This window comes from Schistocerca serialis, chromosome 4, assembly GCF_023864345.2.
Source record: "Schistocerca serialis cubense isolate TAMUIC-IGC-003099 chromosome 4, iqSchSeri2.2, whole genome shotgun sequence".
Taxonomy (NCBI): domain Eukaryota; kingdom Metazoa; phylum Arthropoda; class Insecta; order Orthoptera; family Acrididae; genus Schistocerca; species Schistocerca serialis.
Window position 1 is genome coordinate 655,536,211 of NC_064641.1, and position 21,656 is coordinate 655,557,866.

The 21,656-nt window shown below is 40.9% G+C and overlaps 1 protein-coding gene across 1 annotated transcript in view; it reads right to left on the reverse strand.

Annotated features, from left to right (window-relative positions):
* Positions 1-2,144: 2,144 nt before the first annotated feature.
* Positions 2,145-21,656, reverse strand: part of LOC126474667 (octopamine receptor beta-3R-like) — a 62,841-nt gene continuing 43,329 nt past the window's right edge. The window contains exon 2 of the mRNA XM_050102145.1: positions 2,145-2,392. Coding sequence (XP_049958102.1) covers positions 2,145-2,392 — 248 coding nt within the window. The remainder of the gene's footprint in view (positions 2,393-21,656) is intronic.

A 21,656-nucleotide genomic window follows, 5' to 3' on the forward strand; every position in this document is an offset into this window, starting at 1 on the left:
ACCCCAGTTCCAATTTCAAGCAATTTGCTCTTTCCATATATACAGATGGACTGCCCTGACAATGGACTGCCCTTTTATATCTTAAAACTAAAAACTAAACTCCGTCCAAACAGGCCTTGGAAGGGCCAACGGTTTTGTGTCTTGCGTACGCGATATTATCGCCATCTGTATATGCGCGTGTCGCTATCTCATGACTTTCGTCAGCTTAGTGTAATAAATAGTTTCGTTTACTGTATTACATACAAACATAACATAAAATGTGTTTACTGTAGTTCTGAACTCGATAGCAAATAAAAAAAGACCGTCAAATACAATTGAACTGTTCATGTATATTCAAACAAAAACATAGTACGAACTGGGTATCACGGTCTATCCGAAGATGAATGTACTAAAATTTATTGTCATATTTTTTCCTCTTGATCACTTATGTCAGTTATAATATCTTCTCTGTTTATCGCCATTGCTTTTATGACATCTATGTTGAACATTACTGGCAAGAATCTACAAGCACGACATACGTAAATGCTAATGTGATCTTTTTCTCTTGATATATCCAGTAGGATGCAACAAAATTTAACATTTGTCACAATGGCCTGGTAACTATTTGAATCGTGATGCGTAAATTGCCCTTAAGGCTTATAGTTGCAGTTTGAATGAGTTTGATCTTATCAGCTGCCTACAGCAACTGGAGCCAAAGGAAATTGTGTGAAAGCGTTACCTTTGTTGACAAGAATTGTGGATGGAAACGCGGGGAAATACGGTAAACGAAGAAAAAAGTAATGTAGAATGAATTCTAAGGACGTGAGGAACGAACAAAAGCATTCTCAACACCGACGTTTTAGAGATCCCCGATTCTCGCGCAATTTGTCTGCTACTGATGTGCGGATTAGCCGCGACAGCAGCTAAAACACCTACTTGGGCATCGTCATTTGTTGCAGGTCGTGGTTGACGTTTCACATGCGGCTGAACACTTCCTGTTTCCTTAAATAACGTAACTATCCGGCGAACAGTCCGGACACTTGGATGATGTTGTCCAGGATACCGAGCAGCATACATACCACACGGCCATTGGGCATTTTGATCACAATAGCCATACATCAACACGATATCGACCTTTTCCGCAATTGGTAAACGGTCCATTTTAACTCGGGTAATGTATCACGAAGCAAATACCATCCGCATTGGAGGAATGCTACGTGATACCACGTACTTATACGTTTGTGACTATTACTGCGCCATCTATCACAAAGCGAAAAAAGTGGTCCTATTAAAAGATTTATATTTATTTACGTACTACACGCTTATGTAATAAAAGATGAGGGTTCCTATTTAGAAAAAACGCAGTTGATATCGGTTTGACCTATGGCAGCGCCAACCAAGCGCTATCTGGTTTCCCCCTTCAAGCTTCGTCTTTGTAGTTTTTTCGTTTGACGCTTATTTCGTGAGATATTTGGCCCGGTCACGATCAATGGACCACCCTGTATATTTCCTCACCTTTGTCATTGGCTTCATTTTGCAGAGGGTCCTACTTAAGCCAATAATATAAAATTAAGGGCCGGCCGAAGTGGCCGTGCGGTTAAAGGCACTGCAGTCTGGAACCGCAAGACCGCTACGGTCGCAGGTTCGAATCCTGCCTCGGGCATTGATGTTTGTGATGTCCTTAGGTTAGTTAGGTTTAACTAGTTCTAAGTTCTAGGGGACTAATGACCTCAGAAGTTGAGTCCCATAGTGCTCAGAGCCATTTGAACCATAAAATTAAGGAAATGACAACAACCAACCAAAATGATTTTTAGGGATAGTTTTCGTACACTAATTATCACTTAAAACCTGTTGACATTTTTCAGGTTTGAATAAAGGAAACCAACTAACGATGGCACGGAAGTGCTGAATCATGTTTGGGTCTACATGGAAAACTGTTGTTTTGCGCTAAGAGGCGGACCTTATATCCCGTAACGGTACGAAAAAGGAGTGGCAAGTGACGTACGATCCCAGGCAAGCACCCCGGGTAACGAGGCCTGGCGCGGCGGAGCGTGGACGTGTGTAATCGGACATTCAGGAAGCAACTCAGCCGGCGGTCGGATTTCCCCGGAGGAGCGCCCGGCCTGCTGCCCCTCGGCCGCTAAAGTGGTTTGCGGCAGCGGCGGCTAATTCGCTGATCGGCGCATGCGCAGTGGCCGGGCAGCAAGCTGTAGGTCGCCGCAGGCTCGCCCACTCGTGTAACCTCCGCTGTCAGGCCTACGGCAGCCTAATGAGCGCGCCAGCCTCTGAACCGAGGCGGCGCGCATCTCCAGACTGACTTTCCTTTTTCTTGCTGCATCTTCTAACGTCCCGAGTGCCACTGATCCAAAGCTTAGCGTCAGCCAAAAACAATTAAGAAATTGGTGAAACTTGACTGAAGCGTATAAAAATGTAATATGTAAAAGATTTAACCAAAAATCAATAATTCGCTGCACACCGTTGACTAGTAAAACTATAATTTTATCAGTTACGGACTTCAAGAAAGCATTTGATTTCCCAGACATTAAGAGTATCTGATGTTAAACCACAACCAATAAACATAATTCGCGAAACTAACAAGTGCGAAATCCAAACTGAGATTTGTGGGAGAAGAACCTCAACAGTTAGAAATAAAAACTTGTGTTAGGTAAGGGGAGTGTTTCTCAAATTTACTTTTAACTGCGTTTTAGAAAATACGTTATAGGGATCTTGAATTCTAAGTAAGAAAGAACAAAATTTAACTAACAATTATGGGAAAGACATCAGTAGGAATTAAAGTAAACAAGCCACGGTTTACAGGCGATTTTCCAACACTTTAAGAAAATATGACGGAAGAATTTACTCACAAAAGTCTTAGAAATGGTCTCAGAATTTCAGCTGAAAAAATGAATGAAGAATACAAAAAAACACAAAAATACAAAACACAAATAGCTAAAACAAGGCGAATTAGTAAATTTCAGTATCTTTGAGGATACAGCATAATGCGCTAGAACAGTATGCAATAGATGCAAGAGTCAGTAAAATAGAAAAAGGGTGCGGCCTAACTATAACCACCAGAAAGGCGTCCCTAGAAATTAAAAAAAGAAAGAAAAGCTATATCACGTTATTATCACCTGAATGTTTATATGAATGTGAATGCTTAACGGTGATGGATAAGCTACACACGGCAGAGAGATTTGAAACACGGATTATTAGGACATTGATCAGTGCAATACAAACTAAAGATTGGTGAAAAATAAACAGAAAATATCAAAAGTAGCTGCAGTCCATAGGTTAATCTCCTCTATCGAATGAATGAGGTCAGGCTAAAAATTTATGGAAATGGAAGTCAACAATAGCAATGAATTCACAAATAAGAAAATAAATAGTTGAAAATAATATCAAAGAACAGGACACCACAAAATGCATAATTATAAAATATTAAATTTAGGACGCTTTCAAGAAAAAATAAAGACTAGCCAGAGACGATCTGGACAGAAGAAAGGAAAGGACAGAAGAAGAAGCAGTACTGGAAGAATCGTAAACACTAAAGAATGAAGTGGAATGGAAGGTGTTACATCATCCTCGTTGGTGAATACAAAGGCAAAAAAGACTAATATACAGTTTCAGACCCCAAACTTTTAGTTTTCGTTGATTACAAAATGAGTATTTCAGTTTGGGACTGGAAATCCAGTGGCAGTGGAGAGTATTGCTTCTCCATGCAGCATTCATTTTTTTAAAGTCATCAGTCCTTGCTTCAAGCTGCCCGTTATGAATTCCTCTCCTGTGTCATCCTTTTCACCACAAAGTATCTCTTGCAATCTACGTCCTCCATTATTTGTTGGATGTATTCAACTCTCTGTCTTCCTCTATATTTTGTACCGACTACGGCTCCTTCTAGTGACTTATCATGGAAGTTGTCCCTGATGTCTTAACAAATGTCCTAAAATCCTATCCCTTCTTCTTGTCAATGTTTTTGCAGAGAACTTTCTGATTCCTTACCTTATGAGTCTATCTAATTTTCAACATTGTTCTGAGCAGCACATCTCAAATGCTACGATTCTCTTCTGTTCCGGTTTTCCCACGATCCGTGTTTCACTATCACACAATGCTGTGCTCCAGACTTACATTTGCAGAAAAGTCTTCCTCAAATTACGACCTGCACTATGTCATCAAAAGTGCCCGGATACCTTCAAAAACATACGTTTTTCATATTAGGTGCATTGTGCTGTACTATCAGGTACTCCATATGAGCGACCTCAGTAGTCATTAGACATCGTGAGAGAGCAGAATGGGGCGTCCCGCGGAACTCACGGACTTCGAACGTGGTCAGGTGATTGGGTCACACTCGTGTCATACGTCTGTACGCGAGATTTCCACAGTCCTAGACATCCCTAGGTACACTGTTTCCGATGTGATGGTGAAGTGGAAACGTGGAGGGACACGTTAATCAGAGAAGCGTGCAGACCGACCTCGTCTGTTGACCGACAGAGACCGCCGACGATTGAAGAGGGTCGTAATATGTAATAGACAGACATTTATCCAGACCATCACACAGTTATTCCAAACTGTATCAGTGGTGCAAATACTACTACAGTGATGTGGGAGGTGAGAAAACTTGGATTTCATGGTCATAAGCAAAACGTAACACCGGAAAATGCCAAGCGACGGCTAGCTTGGTGTAAGGAGCGCAAACATTGGACGATTGAGCAGTGGAAAAACGTTGTGTGGAGTGACGAATCACGGAACACAATGTGGCGATCCGATGGGTATGGTGAATGAGGGGTGAACGTAAACTGCCAGCGTGTGTAGTGCCAACAGTAAAAATCGGAGGCGGTGGTATTAAGGTATGGTTGTGTTTTCCATGGAGGGGGCTTCAACCCTTGTTGTTTTGCGTGGCGCTATCACGGCATAGGCCTACATTGATGTTTTAAGCACTTTCTTGCTTCCCACTGTTGAAGAGCAATTCGGGGATGGCCATTTCATCTTTCAACACGACCGAGCACCTGTTCATAATGCACGGCCTGTGGCGGAGTGGTTACACGACAATAACATCTCTTAAGCATCCCTGCACAGCGTCCTGATTTGAATCCTATAGGACACCTTATGGGATGTTTTGGAACCCCGACTTCGTGCCAGGCCTCACCGACCGACATCGATACCTCTCTTCAATGTAGCACTTCGTGAAGAATGGGCTACCATACCCCAAGAAACCTTCCAGTACCTGATTGAACGTATGTATGCGAGAGTGGAAGCTGTTATCAAGGTTAAGGGCGGGCCAACACCATACTGAATTCCAGAATTACCGATGGAGTGCGCCACGAACTTCTAAGTCATTTTCAGCCAGGTGTCTGGACACTTTCGATCACATAGTGTATTTTTGTCCTCCTCAAATCAGATGTTAAGAATCTCGCTCTTCTCGTTTTTGCTACATCTCATTACTTTCGTATTTCTTCGATTTACTCTCTAGTAAATAGTGTTCAGTCCGCCCAACACATCGTGTAATTGTCCTCATCAGCGAATCTTATCAGTGATATTATTTCACCTTGAATTTTAATCCCGCTCTTGAAACGTTGTTTAATTCTGTCATTGTTTTTTCGATGTATAGATTCAGCAGTAGGGGCGAAACACTACGTTCCTGTCTTCCACCCTTTTTAATCCGAGCACTTCATTCTTGGTCTTCCATTAGTATTGTTCCCCCTTTTTCCTTGTACATCATACTCCATATTATCCGTGTTTTCTATAGCTTATCCCTATTTTTCTCAAGATTTCGCACATCTTCCACCGTTTTACGGTGTATAACGCTTCTTACAGATTGACAAATCCTGTGAACGTGTCTTGATTTTTCTTTAGTCTTACTTCCATTATCAACCACAACACCAGACTTACCTATCTGGTGCTTTTACCTTTCCTAAAGCCAAGCTGATCGTCCTCTAACACTTCCTCAATTGTCTTTTGCATTCTGCTGTATATTATTCTTACCAGCAACTTGGATGCATGAGATGTTAAGCTGACTGTATGATAATTCTTCCACTTGTTGACTCTTGCTGTCTTCGGAACTGTGTGGATGTTTTCCCGAAAAGCTGTTGCTATATCGTCAGTATCACACGTTCTACACACCAACATGAACAGTCGTTCTTTTTCCTCGTCCCCCAGTTATTTTTTTAAATCCTGAAGGAATATTATCTATCTCTTTTACTTATTTGATCTTAAGTCTTTTCAGTTCTCTTACATTTCGACGCTAATAATGGATCTCCTACTTCTTCTATATTGACGCTTGTTTCATCTTCTTTCACGTCATCACATAAGTCTTCCCTCTCACAGAGTCCTTCAATGTACTCTTACCACCTATCACCTCTCTCCTCTACATTTAACAGTGAAATTCCCATTGTAGTCTTAATGTTACCTGCCTTGCTTTTAATTTTCGATTTTTCTATATTCTGAGTCCGTCCTTCCGACAATCATTTCTTTTTCGATTTCTTTACTTTTCTCAAGCTACCATTTCGCCTTAACTTCCCTGCATTTCGTATTTATTTCATTCTTAAGTGATTTGTATTTCTTTATTCCTGAGTTTCGCTGAATACTTTTGTACTTCTTTCTCTCATCGATCAGCTAAAGTATTTCTTCTGTTACCCATGGATTCTTCGCAGTTATCTTCTTTCTGCCTATGGTTTTCCTCCCAACTTCTGTGATTCCCCTTTTTAGAGACGTCCATTCCTCGTCATCTGAACTGCTTACTGTGCTATTCCTTATCGCAGTATCTATAGCCTTAGTTAACTTCAAACGCATCTCTTCATTCCTCAATACTTCTGTACCGCGCTTCTTTGCGGATTGATTCCTCCTGACTGCTGTCTTAAACTTTAACCTATTCTTCATCACTATTAAATTGTGGGCTAAGTCTGTATTTAATTGGTACGCCTTACTATCCAGTATCTGTTTTCGGACTCCTTGAATGACCTTGATAGCATGTAACTGAAACCTTCCCGTATCTCTCAGCCTTTCCCAAGTACACTTCCTCGTCTTGTGATTTTTGAACAGATTATTCGCTATTACTAGCTATTACTAACAGAACTCAATTAGTCTTTTTCCTAGTACCAAGCCCATATTCTCCTATAGCCCTTTCTTCTTCTCCTTCCCCTGCAACGGCATTCCAATCCCTAATGACTATTAGATTTTCATCTCCCTTTACATAATGAATTACCCTTTCAATAATCTCATACACTTTCTCTATCTCTTGATGTTCAGCTTGCGACGTCGGCATGTACACTTGAACTATCGTTGTCGGTGGTAGTTGGCTGTGAAATTTGATAACAACCTTATCACTAAACTGTTCACAGTAACTTTCCTATTCGCAACGAATCCTAATGCCGTTATACCATTTTCTGCTGCTGTTTATATTACCCTATACTATCTGGCCAGAAATCTTGTCCTCTTTACATTTCAGTTCATTGACCCACTCTAAATCTAGGTTAAGCCTTAGCATTTCTCTTTTCATATTTTCTAGCTTCCCTACCACGTTCAGACTTCCGACATTCCATATCCCGACTAGTAGAACGTTAGATTTTTGTTGGTTATTTAATCATTTCCTCGTAGTCACCTATCCCGTGGTATTCCCCTCCCGGAATTCCGAATAGGGAACTAGTACGGAATCTTTTGCCAATTGACAGATCATCATACCACTTTTTTCAATTAAAGGCAACATGTCCTGTGGATACATATTATGTGTTTTTAATGTAGTGGTTTCTATTGCTTTCTGAATCCTCGTGCCGTTGATCATTGCTGATTCGTCCTCTCTTAGAAACACGTTCCTACACCAAGGGAAAGAGATTACTCTGATCCTCTGTCAGCTCCTCCACACTCTTTGACAATGCCGTTGGCCGAATGCGGGTGACTTTTTATGCCGGACGTCTTCGGCCACCATTAATAATGACTTTTTTTTCTAAATTTAAGCTGTGGCGGGCTTCGAACCCTGGACCGAGGACGTTTTGATTAGTAACTAAAAACGCTACGCGGGTACCGCACGTGCGCAGGTGCGAAGTAGGACCTTGTAGGAGATGATCAAAGTGAAAGAGTAGGTCAGGTGCACAAAAAAAAAAAAAAAAAAATTGTAGTAGTCACGTTAGGTAATGAAAGTGATATTCAAGGTATGCACGCATCTTGAGAGGATGGATTGCTGGAGTTTGTTAGGTTTTAGGAAGAGGACAGTCTTTGAGTTGTTTCTTAGCTCCGCATACTAACCAGTTTAGCAGATTTTATAGGGAATAAAAGGAGACTGCATCACATAAGTCCAACACAAAAGAAGTCACAGAATCGAGGGTTTAGGGAATACCCTGCCCTTGTGGCAAATTGTAACTTAGAATGACGGGGTGATCTGTTATCTCCTGCATCCTGGAATAGAACTAAAATTGCAACTTAGTACCCCAAGAAGTCAATCGAGAAAGAGAACATGTTTAGTGATGCGTTACATATATGAAAGCAATCGAAACCAAGTTCTACTAAGAAAAAAAACCGTCTACCGATATCTGACTGTGAAACGTCTATCTTTAATTGAGTGTGGCTGTACTTACATTGCTGAATGACTGACACCCACAATATCCTAGCGCAACGCAATCTGACTTCTCAAAAAAGATAACCTGACTTCAAATAATTAATTCAAAAGAATGGCCCTGGCTAAAAAGAAATCGCGAACTACTGCAATAAGCGAGCGTCAGTACTGCCAGCTAAATAAAAGGTTCTACGACGAAAGCCACTAACTACTAATAGGCATGTGGTTAGCAAAGGAAAGATTCTGTGCAAACCAAATACTGTATTTTTTTATCTTAATAATGTGACATCCGATTCAGACACGAATATAAATCGTCATTGACACCTAGTACAAAGGTATACAGGGTGTTACAAAAAGGTACGGCCAAACTTTCAGGAAACATTCCTCACACACAAAGAAAGAAAATATGTTATGTGGACATGTGTCCGGAAAAGCTTACTTTCCATGTTAGAGCTCGTTTTATTACTTCTCTTCAAATCACATTAATCATGGAGTGGAAACACACAGCAACAGAACGTACCAGCGTGACTTCAAACACTTTGTTACAGGAAATGTTCAAAATGTCCTCCGTTAGCGAGGATACAAGCATCCACTCTCCGTCGCATGGAATCCCTGATGCGCTGATGCAGCCCTGGAGAATGGCGTATTGTATCACAGCCGTCCACAATACGAACACGAAGAGTCTCTACATTTGGTACCGGGGTTGCGTAGACAAGAGCTTTCAAATGCCCCCATAAATGAAAGTCAAGAAGATTGAGGTCAGGAGAGCGTGGAGGCCATGGAGTTGGTCCGCCTCTACCAATCCATCGGCCACCGAATCTGTTGTTGAGTAGCGTACGAACACTTCGACTGAAATGTGCAGGAGCTCCATCGCCCATGAACCACATATTGTGTCGTACTTGTAAAGGCACATGTTCTAGCAGCACAGGTAGAGTATCACGTATGAAATCGTGATAACGTGCTCCATTGAGCGTAGGTGGATGAAACTAAAATGAGCTCTTACATGGAAATTAAGCGTTTCCGGACACATGTCCACGTAACATGTTTTCTTTATTTGTGTGTGAGGAATGTTTCCTGAAAGTTTGGCCATACCTTTTTGTAACACCCTGTGTAATCATGAATAGTATTCAGTGTCCAAGTCGAACTTGTACAGATCGTTAGCCTACGCTAACATTTCAGACCTCTACCCTGCATCAATGCTAACTTCTCACATCTAACATCCATCACTGCTGGCTGTTCAAAAAAATGGTTCAAATGGCTCTGAGCACTATGGGACTTAACTTCTGAAGTCATCAGTCCACTACAACTTAGAACTACTTAAACCCAATTAACCTAAGGACATCACACACATCCATGCCCGAGGCAAGATTCGAACCTGCGACCGCAGCTGTCGCGCGGTTCCAGACTGTATCCCCTAGAACCACTCGTCCACACCGGCCGGCTGCTGTTCACCTCCAACTGCCCAACAGTACATCGCTGCTGGCGACTAACTTGCAACCGCCTAACAGCACTGGAGATTAACTTCAAACAACGAGTCCGATCAGCCACAGAGTCTCTTACAAAGAAAGCGCAGTCAGAGATCCAATGCAAAAAGCTACACAGCGCTGTCAACACAGAAGTAGCCCACTTACAACTGTAGCATTGATCTTGAAAGTTGCATGTCACAATCACAACTTGCAAAACTAATTTTTTTCTTGCACGTATGCTAAATCTTACACGTTGTGCAAAGATTATGTTATACCGCACAGTCGACCACTGAAAAATATCAATCTCTTGAACTAACTTAGGAGGGATATATCGTGTGAAGCACTTCGGCTAGCAGTATCACTAGCCAGTGGAGGACATGCTGTCCACGTGCTCTGCTGCGAACTGGCTGTTTAAATCAGGCATAACAAGGTTAGTCGGTATTGTCGAGGTGTTTCACGGTGCAGAGGCACTACCACGGTTGAGTAATGCAGCAAGTTGAATAGAAGCCACGTTCCGTTGCTCATTCTCAAATGTCGTGGTACAAATGTTTGGCGAGGTTTTGGTTTCCATCAGGCTGCTTGGTGTAATACTATAGTATCTGCAGCATTTCCAGATCTTTATAGAGATTTATCTATGTCCAAATCAACGTTCGTTGTTCAGTGAGACAGTCAATTTTCGAGGCATAGTATAGAATCGAGTTTACATAAGTCCATCCGAATGCCAAAGCTGATGAAGTCACCTTCGTCTAGTAAACTGATTTTAACATTTCCTAATGCATATGGAATTATTGCTGTTCCGTTCTTCCTTCTGTGGTGATTTGCTGAACTAAGTGGTTCACGCACGGACAATTGTGTGCTTTATTGTCGCCATGAATATACTTTACATGATATAACAATCTCTGGAATCAAATTTTATGAAGTTTATTCGTAATCGCCTGTCACTGTTTAAAGATTGTAGCATCTTTACTGTACTGCGTGTACTTTGCACACTGTAGCGAGCTCTCACGCGTAAGGTAATACTACAATCAATATATACAGGAGTTGGACAAAAATATGGGAACATTAAAAACATATTACGGATGTTAGTACGGTATAGGATCACCGTTCACTTCCAAAACAGCTTCCAGTCCTTCGGGTTGGATAATTATAGTTATTGTGTGGTTTTCGAGGGAATCTTATACGATTCCTCCTGCAAAATAGTGGCATGTTCAGGTAATGACAATGGAAGTGGATAGCTGTCATAAACTGTTTTCTTCAAATTAGGCCTAAAAGGCTCAATAATAGTGAGATCTGGTAACTGTTGTGGCCGGGGAAATGCGACAATTCATTCTCGTGCTCACAGAAGCAATCTCTGGAAGATGCGAGATATGTAAATAGAGGTCCTGTCGTCTTGAAGCAAGGCGTCACCATTCTTTGGGAAACAAACATTGTACAATGGGATGGACCTGATCAGACAAAATGCTCAAATTCTCCTTGGCAGTAACGCGACGTTGCAGAGTCACCACGGTATCATGCAGTGTAACCATGGAACCAACAGAATAACACGACATGGGTTCCCAAATCGTCTTAGAACCCCGGCCATGATTCTCCCTTCGGACGTGAACTCAGCCAGAAGTTGGAAACAATCTGAAACGAGACTCATCCGACCAAACATCTCCTTCCATTGCTCCATTGATCACCTTTTATGGTTTCGGCTCTACGATTTCCTGTTACGGACATTCGTGTTGCTGATAGGTGGTTCGGGAATTTCAGCTGCAATACCCTACTTATCGAACTCTCTTCGTGTTGTTTTGGCACTGACAGAGATCGCGAATGCAACATTCAGTTCTGCAGTAACTTTTGCAACTGTCGTCCTTTTTTTTCGACACATTCCCATTCAGTGACTTTTCGTCGCTATCATTCAGCACACATATTCGTCAGCGTTGTTACTTAGTGCATGATGATTTTTCCCTTATCTCTGAATGCGCTTTAAATCTTCGATACAGTGCGGCTTGAGCCCCAGATACTTCTGGTCCCTTGGTTAGCCCACCATAAGAGTACTAACAATTTTGCCCACGTTCGAGTAGACTTAGCTCTGACATAATGCACTCATAACCACCCAGGACACTGTTCTGACAGCGACCAACACTTAACAACGTATCGACGACATTGCACCGGTGCCGCTCATGGTCAAATACAACAACGGAACCAGCAGGCTTGGATAGCGTTAGCTTTTATGTTCAAGCATGCATTTATCTTCGTGTTTCCATAATTTTTTGTCCAAACCCTGTACGTATCTCAAAACTAACGCTTGACAATTTATTTGCATGAGTTTCAGTTCAGAAGGCAAGTCATCAGTTGGACGTATCTACAACTACATCTACATGGATACTCTGCAAATCACTCTTTAAGTGCCTGGCAGAGGGTTCATCGAACCACCTTCACAATTCTCTATTATTACAATCTGGTATAGCGCGCGGAAAGAATGAACACCTATATCTTTCCGTACGATCTCTTATTTCCCTTTTTTCTGGTGGTGATCGTTCCTCCATATGTTGGTCGGTGTCAAAAAAATAATTTCGCATTCGGTGGAGAAAGTTGGTGATTGGAATTTCGTGCGAAGATTCCGTCGCAACGAAAAACGCCTTTCTTTTAATGATTTACAGCCCAAATCCTGTATCATTTCTGTGACACACTCTACCATATTTCACGATAATACAAAATGTGCTGCCTTTCTATGAACTTTTTCGATGTACTCCGTCAGTCCTATCTGGTAAGGATCCCACACTGCGCAGCAGTATTCTAAAAGAAGACGGACAAGCGTAGTGAAGGCAGTCTCCTTTGTAGGTCTGTTACATTTTCTAAGTGTCCTGCCAATAAAACGCAGTCTTGTTAGCCTTCCCAAAACATTTTCTGTGTATTCTTTCCAATTTAAGTAGTTCGTAATTTCAATACCTAGGTATTTAGTTTAATTTACGGCTTTTAGATTAGACTGTATTATCGTGTAACTGAAGTTTAACGAGTTCCTTTTAGCACTCATGTGGTTGACCTCATACCTTTCGTTATTTAGGGTCAACTGCCACTTTTTGCACCATTCCGAAATTTCTTCTAAATCGTTTTGCAGTTTGGTTTGATCTTCTGATGACTTTATTAGTCGATAAACGACAGCGTCATCTGATAACAACCGAAGACGGCTGCTCACATTCTCTCCCAAATCGTTTATGTAGATAAATGACAGCAAAGGGCCCATAACACTACCTTGGGAAACGCTAGAAAACGCTTGTGCTTTACTCGATGATTTTTCCGTCAATTACTACGGACTGTGACCTCTCTGACAGGAAATCACAAATACAGTCACATAACTGAGACGATATTGGATAAGCACGCAATTTCACTACGAGCCGCTTGTGTGGTACAGTGTCAAAAGCCTTCCGGAAATCCGGAAATACGGAATCTATCTGAAATTCCTTGTCAATAGCATTCAACACATCATCTGAATAAAGAGCTAGTTGTGTTTCACAGGAGCGATGTTTTCTAAACTCATATTGTCTGTGTATCAATAGACCGTTTACTTCGAGGTAATTCATAATGTTCGAACAAAATATATGTTCTAAAATGGTGCTGCATATCGACGTTAACGATATGGGTCTGTAATTTCGAGGATTATTCTTACTACCTTTCTTGAATACTGGCGTGAGCTGTGCAATTTTCCAGTCTTTGGGTACGGATCTTTCGTCGAGCGAACAATTGCATATGACTGTTAACTATGGAGCTAATGAATCAGCATACTCTGAAAGACACCTAATTGGTACACAGTGTGGACCAGAAGACTTGCTTTTATTAAGTGATTTAAGTTGCTTCACTACTCCGAGGATATTTACTTGTACGTTACTCATGTTGGCAGATGTTCTCAATTCGAATTCTGGAATATTTACTTCGTCGTCTTCGTAAGGAGAGAGGTAATACTATGTCACTTTATGTACGACGTGACTGCTAAAAGTCCTTGTATGTCAGATTCCTAAATTTAGAAGTTTAGATTAAGAGATTGAGTCATACGTGCTCATTACACGAAACTTACCTACAAGGTTGGTTACTTACACAGCACATTCCTCAAACGCTGCTGTAAGCTTGTCAGAAATTTTCCTTTACAGTGCCGATAGAGTGAAAGCAAGAACGTAGAACTATTTTCGTAAGACGAGTGACGTCATCATCTCCATTACGGGACGCGGGCTGTTGCTGACCCGCGTGGAGAGACGTTCCCTATCTGCCGCTTGGGGCTTCGCACCGTCGATGTACCCGTGTGGAGGTGGATAAAGAGCTTAAATTCTTTTGCGCATATTAAGAGCTGCTGTACGTTTATGATATGGCCAGAGTGGTATAAAGATGTCGTGATTTGCTTTTATAGTGGGCTCATAACTTTCGGAACACCGGTTTGCTCTCGCTGCTGCTCGGCGAACACGTGTGTCTATATTTACAGTTTTGTTTAAGCCAGCGTCTCCCTCTTACCGTGAAATTGTCAAGATAATCAAGCTGAGGAACTAAATTCGCATCCTAGTAATATATTTGTGTCGTTGGTTTGTGACGAACAAAGAAACATCACCAACCTGACCTCATATGTTAAGAAGGAAAGCTCACATGCAAAATATCAGCCGCAGAAATCTATCCTAGGAGAAAATTTAGCCGTTTATTCTGATAGCATGCAGTTATGACACTCTGACAATAACTTTCGCGAGCACCGTTTGTTCTTCACTCGTTCCATCCCACTTCAACCGTCTGTTATTCCTGTGCGCGAAACACTGCACACTGGAGTGACAACCAGAGCTCTACTATTCACAGGATGTTCAGGTATAAGGAAAAGGAGGGGAAAGTTTGGTACATCTGGTCAACATGTTTTGAAATCGTGTTGGAGAACACGTTATTCTACGTGAAAAATACTGTTTTTTGAGCACCTAATATGTCAACTTTACGCACTTGTATGTTCAATATTATTTTAACAATATCCTCATATTGAACTTCTGCAGCTGCATAAACGCCTCAAATTCAGAATGCTTAAACTTAAGCAACTGAGGAACTGTTATGAAATGAATTTAATGCTTTTTTGATGTACAATTTGAAAATTGTCGAAAAATAGAGCATCCCTTAGAGCTTTAAAAACCGGAGAAAATAGCGCACAACAGCAATGTTAATAACTAAATAGCGCAATGCTGCTTCGTTAATGACATTCAAGCGTACTCATTCTTATATACTGCGTTCGTGAATCGCAAGATGAAAATGTTCAGAGCGAAGAAATCTCTGGCACTACCTACAGTTTAGAAACGGCGTTCTTTGACATAATCACCAAAGCACGTCACCAACGTCATAACAATATTTCGGAAAACTCTTACTCACTCCACTGTACAGTACTTCGCTCTAGGGCATTATGCGGTTGTAGTTGGGCGGAGAGACTGACAAACAAACGGCGCGCGTGAAAGTTTGAAAGCTGTACTTTCAGAAGGTCGTAACTGAGCACTGTTAGAATTATGGCCCAAATTTTCGTGCTGGATAGATTGCTAGGTCTGATATCTTGTTAGTGTGCTTTAGTTCTCTTTAAAATATGAGGTCAAGTTGATTTACGCCACCTGAAACTACGCTTCGCACACTTCCTAGCCACAGTAGCGAAACTAGCTTTACGCCATCTAAACAGGCAAGGCAATGGCAATTTGTTTTTGATACAGAGTAGGTATTACGTTGCGCTAATATGTCTTTTATATATTTCAGGTCTGTGAGAAGTAGTTTCGTACATGAATCTCAGGAATGTAGGAAATCTGTTCAGTCGCAACATACGTTCCGCAATAGAAATAAAAGCACCTACCTTAAAGTTTCAGATATTAAAAAATCATTACACTTCATTTTCACAGTCTCACAATTTCAATTTGATACGCTAGAAATTTTGAAAGTTTCAGTACATATATATTCCGATAAACCTTTGAGACCTGAACGCAAGATGACAATTTCAGGAAGAAAGAAGACAAGAGGATGCAGGATTATTATCCTAAGGATGACCACAGGTAGAAAATGGGAGGACACACCATTAAGTAACACAGAAAGGTCCTCGGGGCAATGGCGCCGCAAATGTGTATATAAGACGCACACGAACTCGACTTCAGTCCACCATGAATGAGGGAAGATAATTCTTTGAGAATGACTGCCACTCGGGTCGTCGGAACGTAAGATTATTATCAATCAAGCAGCAGCCAACCTAAGGACCCTTGGCAGACGTTCACTCACAAACATTGTTCGTGTTATTTTCTTTCGAAAACTCGTTAACAGCATTTATGGGCCTTTGCGAGCATGCAAAAACAGCATCATAAACAAACAAGTAATTAGCGTTCTATTGATATTCACATTTGTGTTTCTATTAATTATTTTGTTACTAAAAGTTCAAAAGCTACGTATTATATTCTAGTTTAATTCTGATATTTCTGGAAACATGTAATACCACAGCCAAAATAAATTAAACCCCAAAAAGATATTTATAATTGCTCATCATGTAACAAATTTAGAATGAAAACAATGAAAACAGGTATAAAATCTGCTTAAAGGGAGAAACTATTTCTGTAAAATTAAATGAGAATCAATACGTCATAGATTGCATACCAAACGCAAAATTTTTAGAACTTAATATTAACTGTCACCTGAGGTGCAATGAACGCACGAATATACCAGCAAAGAAAATTACATCGCACGCTATGCCTTTAGACTCCTGTCGTCAGTGTGTAACATACAATGGCTTATTGTTTCATACTATTCCTATATACACTCCATCTTTAGGTATGGAACCATTTTTTGTGAGTAACAACACAAAACATGGACACAAACTACAGGAAAGAGCAATTAGAGTACTAACTGAACTTCTTGTTAACATCAACACTTATCTCACAAATAACAGTATTCATGACCATGGTACAAGAGGCAGAGTAAATTTACATTTGTTCACAACTGACAAGAGTGACAGGCGCTATTAAAAGATCGTCCGCGATATTATCCAGCACGTGATCATTAAGCGCAAGATGCAAAGATGATGCAGATTTGGCTTTACTTTCATTGCAGTGCTCCTTAAAGTATGTGGGGGTAGACTGCTAAAAGTCTTTAAACCACTCTTACGAAACACTGCAGTGTAAGAAAACCCAAAACTACGTTATCCATTTACAGGGTGTTTCAAAAATGACCGGTATATTTGAAACGGCAATAAAAACTAAACGAGCAGCGATAGAAATACACCGTTTGTTGCAATATGCTTGGGACAACAGTACATTTTCAGGCGGACAAACTTTCGAAATTACAGTAGTTACAATTTTCAACAACAGATGGCGCTGCAAGTGATGTGAAAGATATAGAAGACAACGCAGTCTGTGGGTGCGCCATTCTGTACGTCGTCTTTCTGCTGTACGCGTGTGCCGTTCACAACGTGCAAGTGTGCTGTAGACAACATGGTTTATTCCTTAGAACAGAGGATTTTTCTGGTGTTGGAATTCCACTGCCTAGAACACAGTGTTGTTGCAACAAGACGAAGTTTTCAACGGAGGTTTAATGTAACCAAAGGACCGAAAAGCGATACAATAAAGGATCTGTTTGAAAAATTTCAACGGACTGGGAACGTGACGGATGAACGTGCTGGAAAGGTAGGGCGACCGCGTACGGCAACCACAGAGGGCAACGTGCAGCTAGTGCAGCAGGTGATCCAACAGCGACCTCGGGTTTCCGTTCGCCGTGTTGCAGCTGCAGTCCAAATGACGCCAACGTCCACGTATCGTCTCATGCGCCAGAGTTTACACCTCTATCCATACAAAATTCAAACGCGGCAAACCCTCAGCGCCGCTACCATCGCTGCACGAGAGACATTCGCTAACGATATAGTGCACAGGATTGATGACGGCGATATGCATGTGGGCAGCTGACGAAGCTTATTTTTACCTGGACGGCTTCGTCAGTAAACAGAACTGGCGCATAAGGGGAACCGAAAAGCCCCATGTTGCAGTCCCATCGTCCCTGCATCCTCAAAAAGTACTGGTCTGGGCCGCCATTTCTTCCAAAGGAATCATTGGCCCATTTTTCAGATCCGAAACGATTACTGCATCACGCTATCTGGACATTCTTCGTGAATTTGTGGCGGTACAAACTGCCTTAGACGACACTGCGAACACCTCGTGGTTTATGCAAGATGGTGCCCGGCCACATCGCACGGCCGACGTCTTTAATTTCCTGAATGAATATTTCGATGATCGTGTGATTGCTTTGGGCTATCCGAAACATACCAGGAGGCGGCGTGGATTGGCCTCCCTATTCGCCAGACATGAACCCCTGTGACTTCTTTCTGTGGGGACACTTGAAAGACCAGGTGTACCTCCAGAATCCAGAAACAATTGAACAGCTGAAGCAGTACATCTCATCTGCAGGTGAAGCCATTCCGCCAGACACGTTGTCAAAGGTTTCGGGTAATTTCGTTCAGAGACTACGCCATATTATTGCTACGCATGGTGGATATGTGGAAAATATCGTACTATAGAGTTTCCCAGACCGCAGCGCCATCTGTTGTTGAAAATTGTAACTACTGTAATTTCGAAAGTTTGTCTGCCTGAAAATATACTGTTGTCCCAAGCATATTGCAACAAACGGTGTATTTCTATCGCTGCTCGTTTAGTTTTTATTGCCGTTTCAAATATACTGGTCATTTTTGAAACACCCTGTATCTTGCGCTTAACGATCACTGGATGGATAATATTGCTGACTGTAGTTCAATATTACGTGTCGATCCTAAGGGCTTGACACTGAACTTTCTAGAAAGTAAATGTAGAATGAGGAAACCAGACATTGCTCTGAACGAATAGGTAGAATTTAAACATAGATATAATGAGTAATTTTTTGCAATACTTACAATTGCGAAGTTTTTACGTAATGCTCTTGTTGGTGCCGATCAATCGTCCTTTCACAGCCATTGCTCTTGGTCTTCTTTACATACTTTTACTTTTGTTGGCCGTTTAATGTGTGGCTGCGTGGTTACCGGTTTGATTAATCATCGCAGTTTTTAAGCTTTAGGCCATGCTGCCATGAGGTTTTAGATTACATCATTTGTATTTCGTACGTGTTTTGATGTTAGATGTGATTTGTATCAGTTTTTGTATTTGTTTATTCTATTGGATTTAACTGAGTTTCTTTGATGCTTTATCTAGTTGGTCCACTACGTTTGTTATGAGGCGCTCATCTCTCTCTTAGCTATTGATTACTATACTCATTGCTTTGACTTTATGCTAGGTTCTCTTTTACTAGGGTGGGCGCTCCTCACGTCCTGTTTACTTTAGACCAGCTTGTAGTCACATTACTCAATTCTCGCTCCGCCACTTTTTACGAGTAATTGTTATATGGCAGACATTGTCGTCACATCGTTTTTCAGACGTTTAGTTGCTTAGTTACGGATACTGGAATAGCGATTTCACTTGTTAAATCTTCTGGTAAACCTTTCGGGATGTAAGGTCGTGGTCCATGAAACTCTTCAGCTCCTAACGTTTCGTCCAGAGCTGCGCTGGACATCTTCAGAAGGGTGTTTCTCCTCCGGTGAGTCTTGCCGACTGATCATACTATGATCACTTGTTAAACTTACGTCAATTTGTTTGTTGCATATCAATGACAGCGCTGTGCAAACTTGGCGTCGACTGGCCTAACGTGAGTGTAACTATGTTAGCCTCAGTTTTAGCCTTACTTTGTAGCTGCTGGCCTTTCGTACTGTCACTAATCCTGCGTGAGTTGTTTAGACTCTAGGCCCTCACCGGCGCTTGCAACATGTTATCATTGACGTACATCAGACTCATTTCGAAAGTGGTTTCAGCGTGGTCACTTCTCCATACTTCTTCTCATGAGCCACGCACGTCCGATGTGCTGCCTTTGAACTTCGACATGTACGATTTGTACTGATTTTAGATATGTTCATTTCTATCTATATATTACTTTTTTTACTTGCTTTTGTACTACTAGTAGCTTTTTCAAGGGTCTTACTCTTCCGGTATGTGGTTTAACTGATAATTTACAGTTGCGCCTGATGATGGTGCTGAGACCCTGAAACCGGGTTGTGTAGGACTTAAGAAAAAAAAAATACAGCCGTATCAGAAGTAAAAATTAATGTAACCAACTTATATAACAGTTATGGATGTCCCATAGTGGCTGAGTGGTTCTAGGCGCTTCAGTCCGGAACCGCGCTGCTGCTACGGTCGCAGGTTCGACTCCTGCCTCGGGCATGGATTTGTGTGGTGTCCTTAGGTTAGTTAGGTTTAATTTGTTCTTAGTCTAGGGGACTGGTGACCTCAGATGTTAAGTCCCATAATGCTTAGAGCCATTTCAACCATTTTGATGTCCCATAAACAGAAATTTATATTATCATTTACGAAATACATTGAAGCAAAAACACAAAACAGCATATTCTACAATGGAATAATATTCTTCATTAAAACACAAATGGAAATTAAAGAGGCAATTTACAATCAACTATTTAAAAAGTTGTTAAAGCATATCTCCTAAGAATTTCATACAAAGTCAACGATTATTTAGGAAACACAGAGTAGGGAATGGTAAAAAATTTGCATTATTTAATTATATACAGCATCATTCTAGAGTATCCTGTCATAAGTTAATAATTCTTACTATAACGTCCTACCCCTGTGTCTTTGATGGTCAATTTGGATAAATTGTAGTGTCGGGTTTCTCCTGTCGGCTGAGCCAAGGAAGCTACACGGACCAGATATTTGAAGGCAACGAGGCTTATACGTAAAGAAACGAAAGTATCACACAAGAAAAGTATCACTACGTACGATAAATTACAATAACAGTTCACGTTATTAACTGCATAGCCACGAATTATATCGGAAGGAAACTAAGGTACCTTACCGCAGAAGAAATTAACACAGGGAAAAGGAAATATTCGTGAATGAAATAAATTAGTATCATAGTTTACGCTAGTAAGTAAAATAACCACAGACGACCTTTAAAGGTCCTGAAAGATATCAGCGTACGTACTAAATACAAAAAATCTAAATGCAGCAAGCCTTGATTTCACAATGTAAGCTGTGCCCATACATTCCTACTTAACCTAATCCCCGGAAATCACGCCACATTGGAGAAAAACAGCAAAATATTTATGAGAATAATTTTTATGTATATGACTGCTGCTTGATACACTCGCAGCAATTTAAGCTGTGCACTTAGGTTCCTGCCTAAATACACCCTCGAAAATCTAGGCATGTTTAGAATAAACAGCATAGTTTATGCTACTCATTGATACTACCACAGATAACACTTAATAACAGACAGCTTACATCGTTCGCGTCGTAAACTCTTACACAGCACGTCAGTGATCAAAGACGACTGGTAGAATCGTATACTAGCATTGCCCAAACAATAATTGAGTAGTGACCAGGGTGTGATATAAGTAAATAGTGATGATAAAATATTACTATACGCATAAATTAGTTATATTTTTAAAAATACTTCCATTTTCAATTGAGATGACTTGTCTGACTTCATTTCTATAAAGTAACAATGGTTAAGGAACCAACTACCTAAAACAGTTTGTGATTTAACGTACAGTCTAATTCTAATTTGTTAGAAAAGAGATTATTACAGTAAGTTGCTTTCAGACACATTTTCTCTTCTTTTGCGAGACT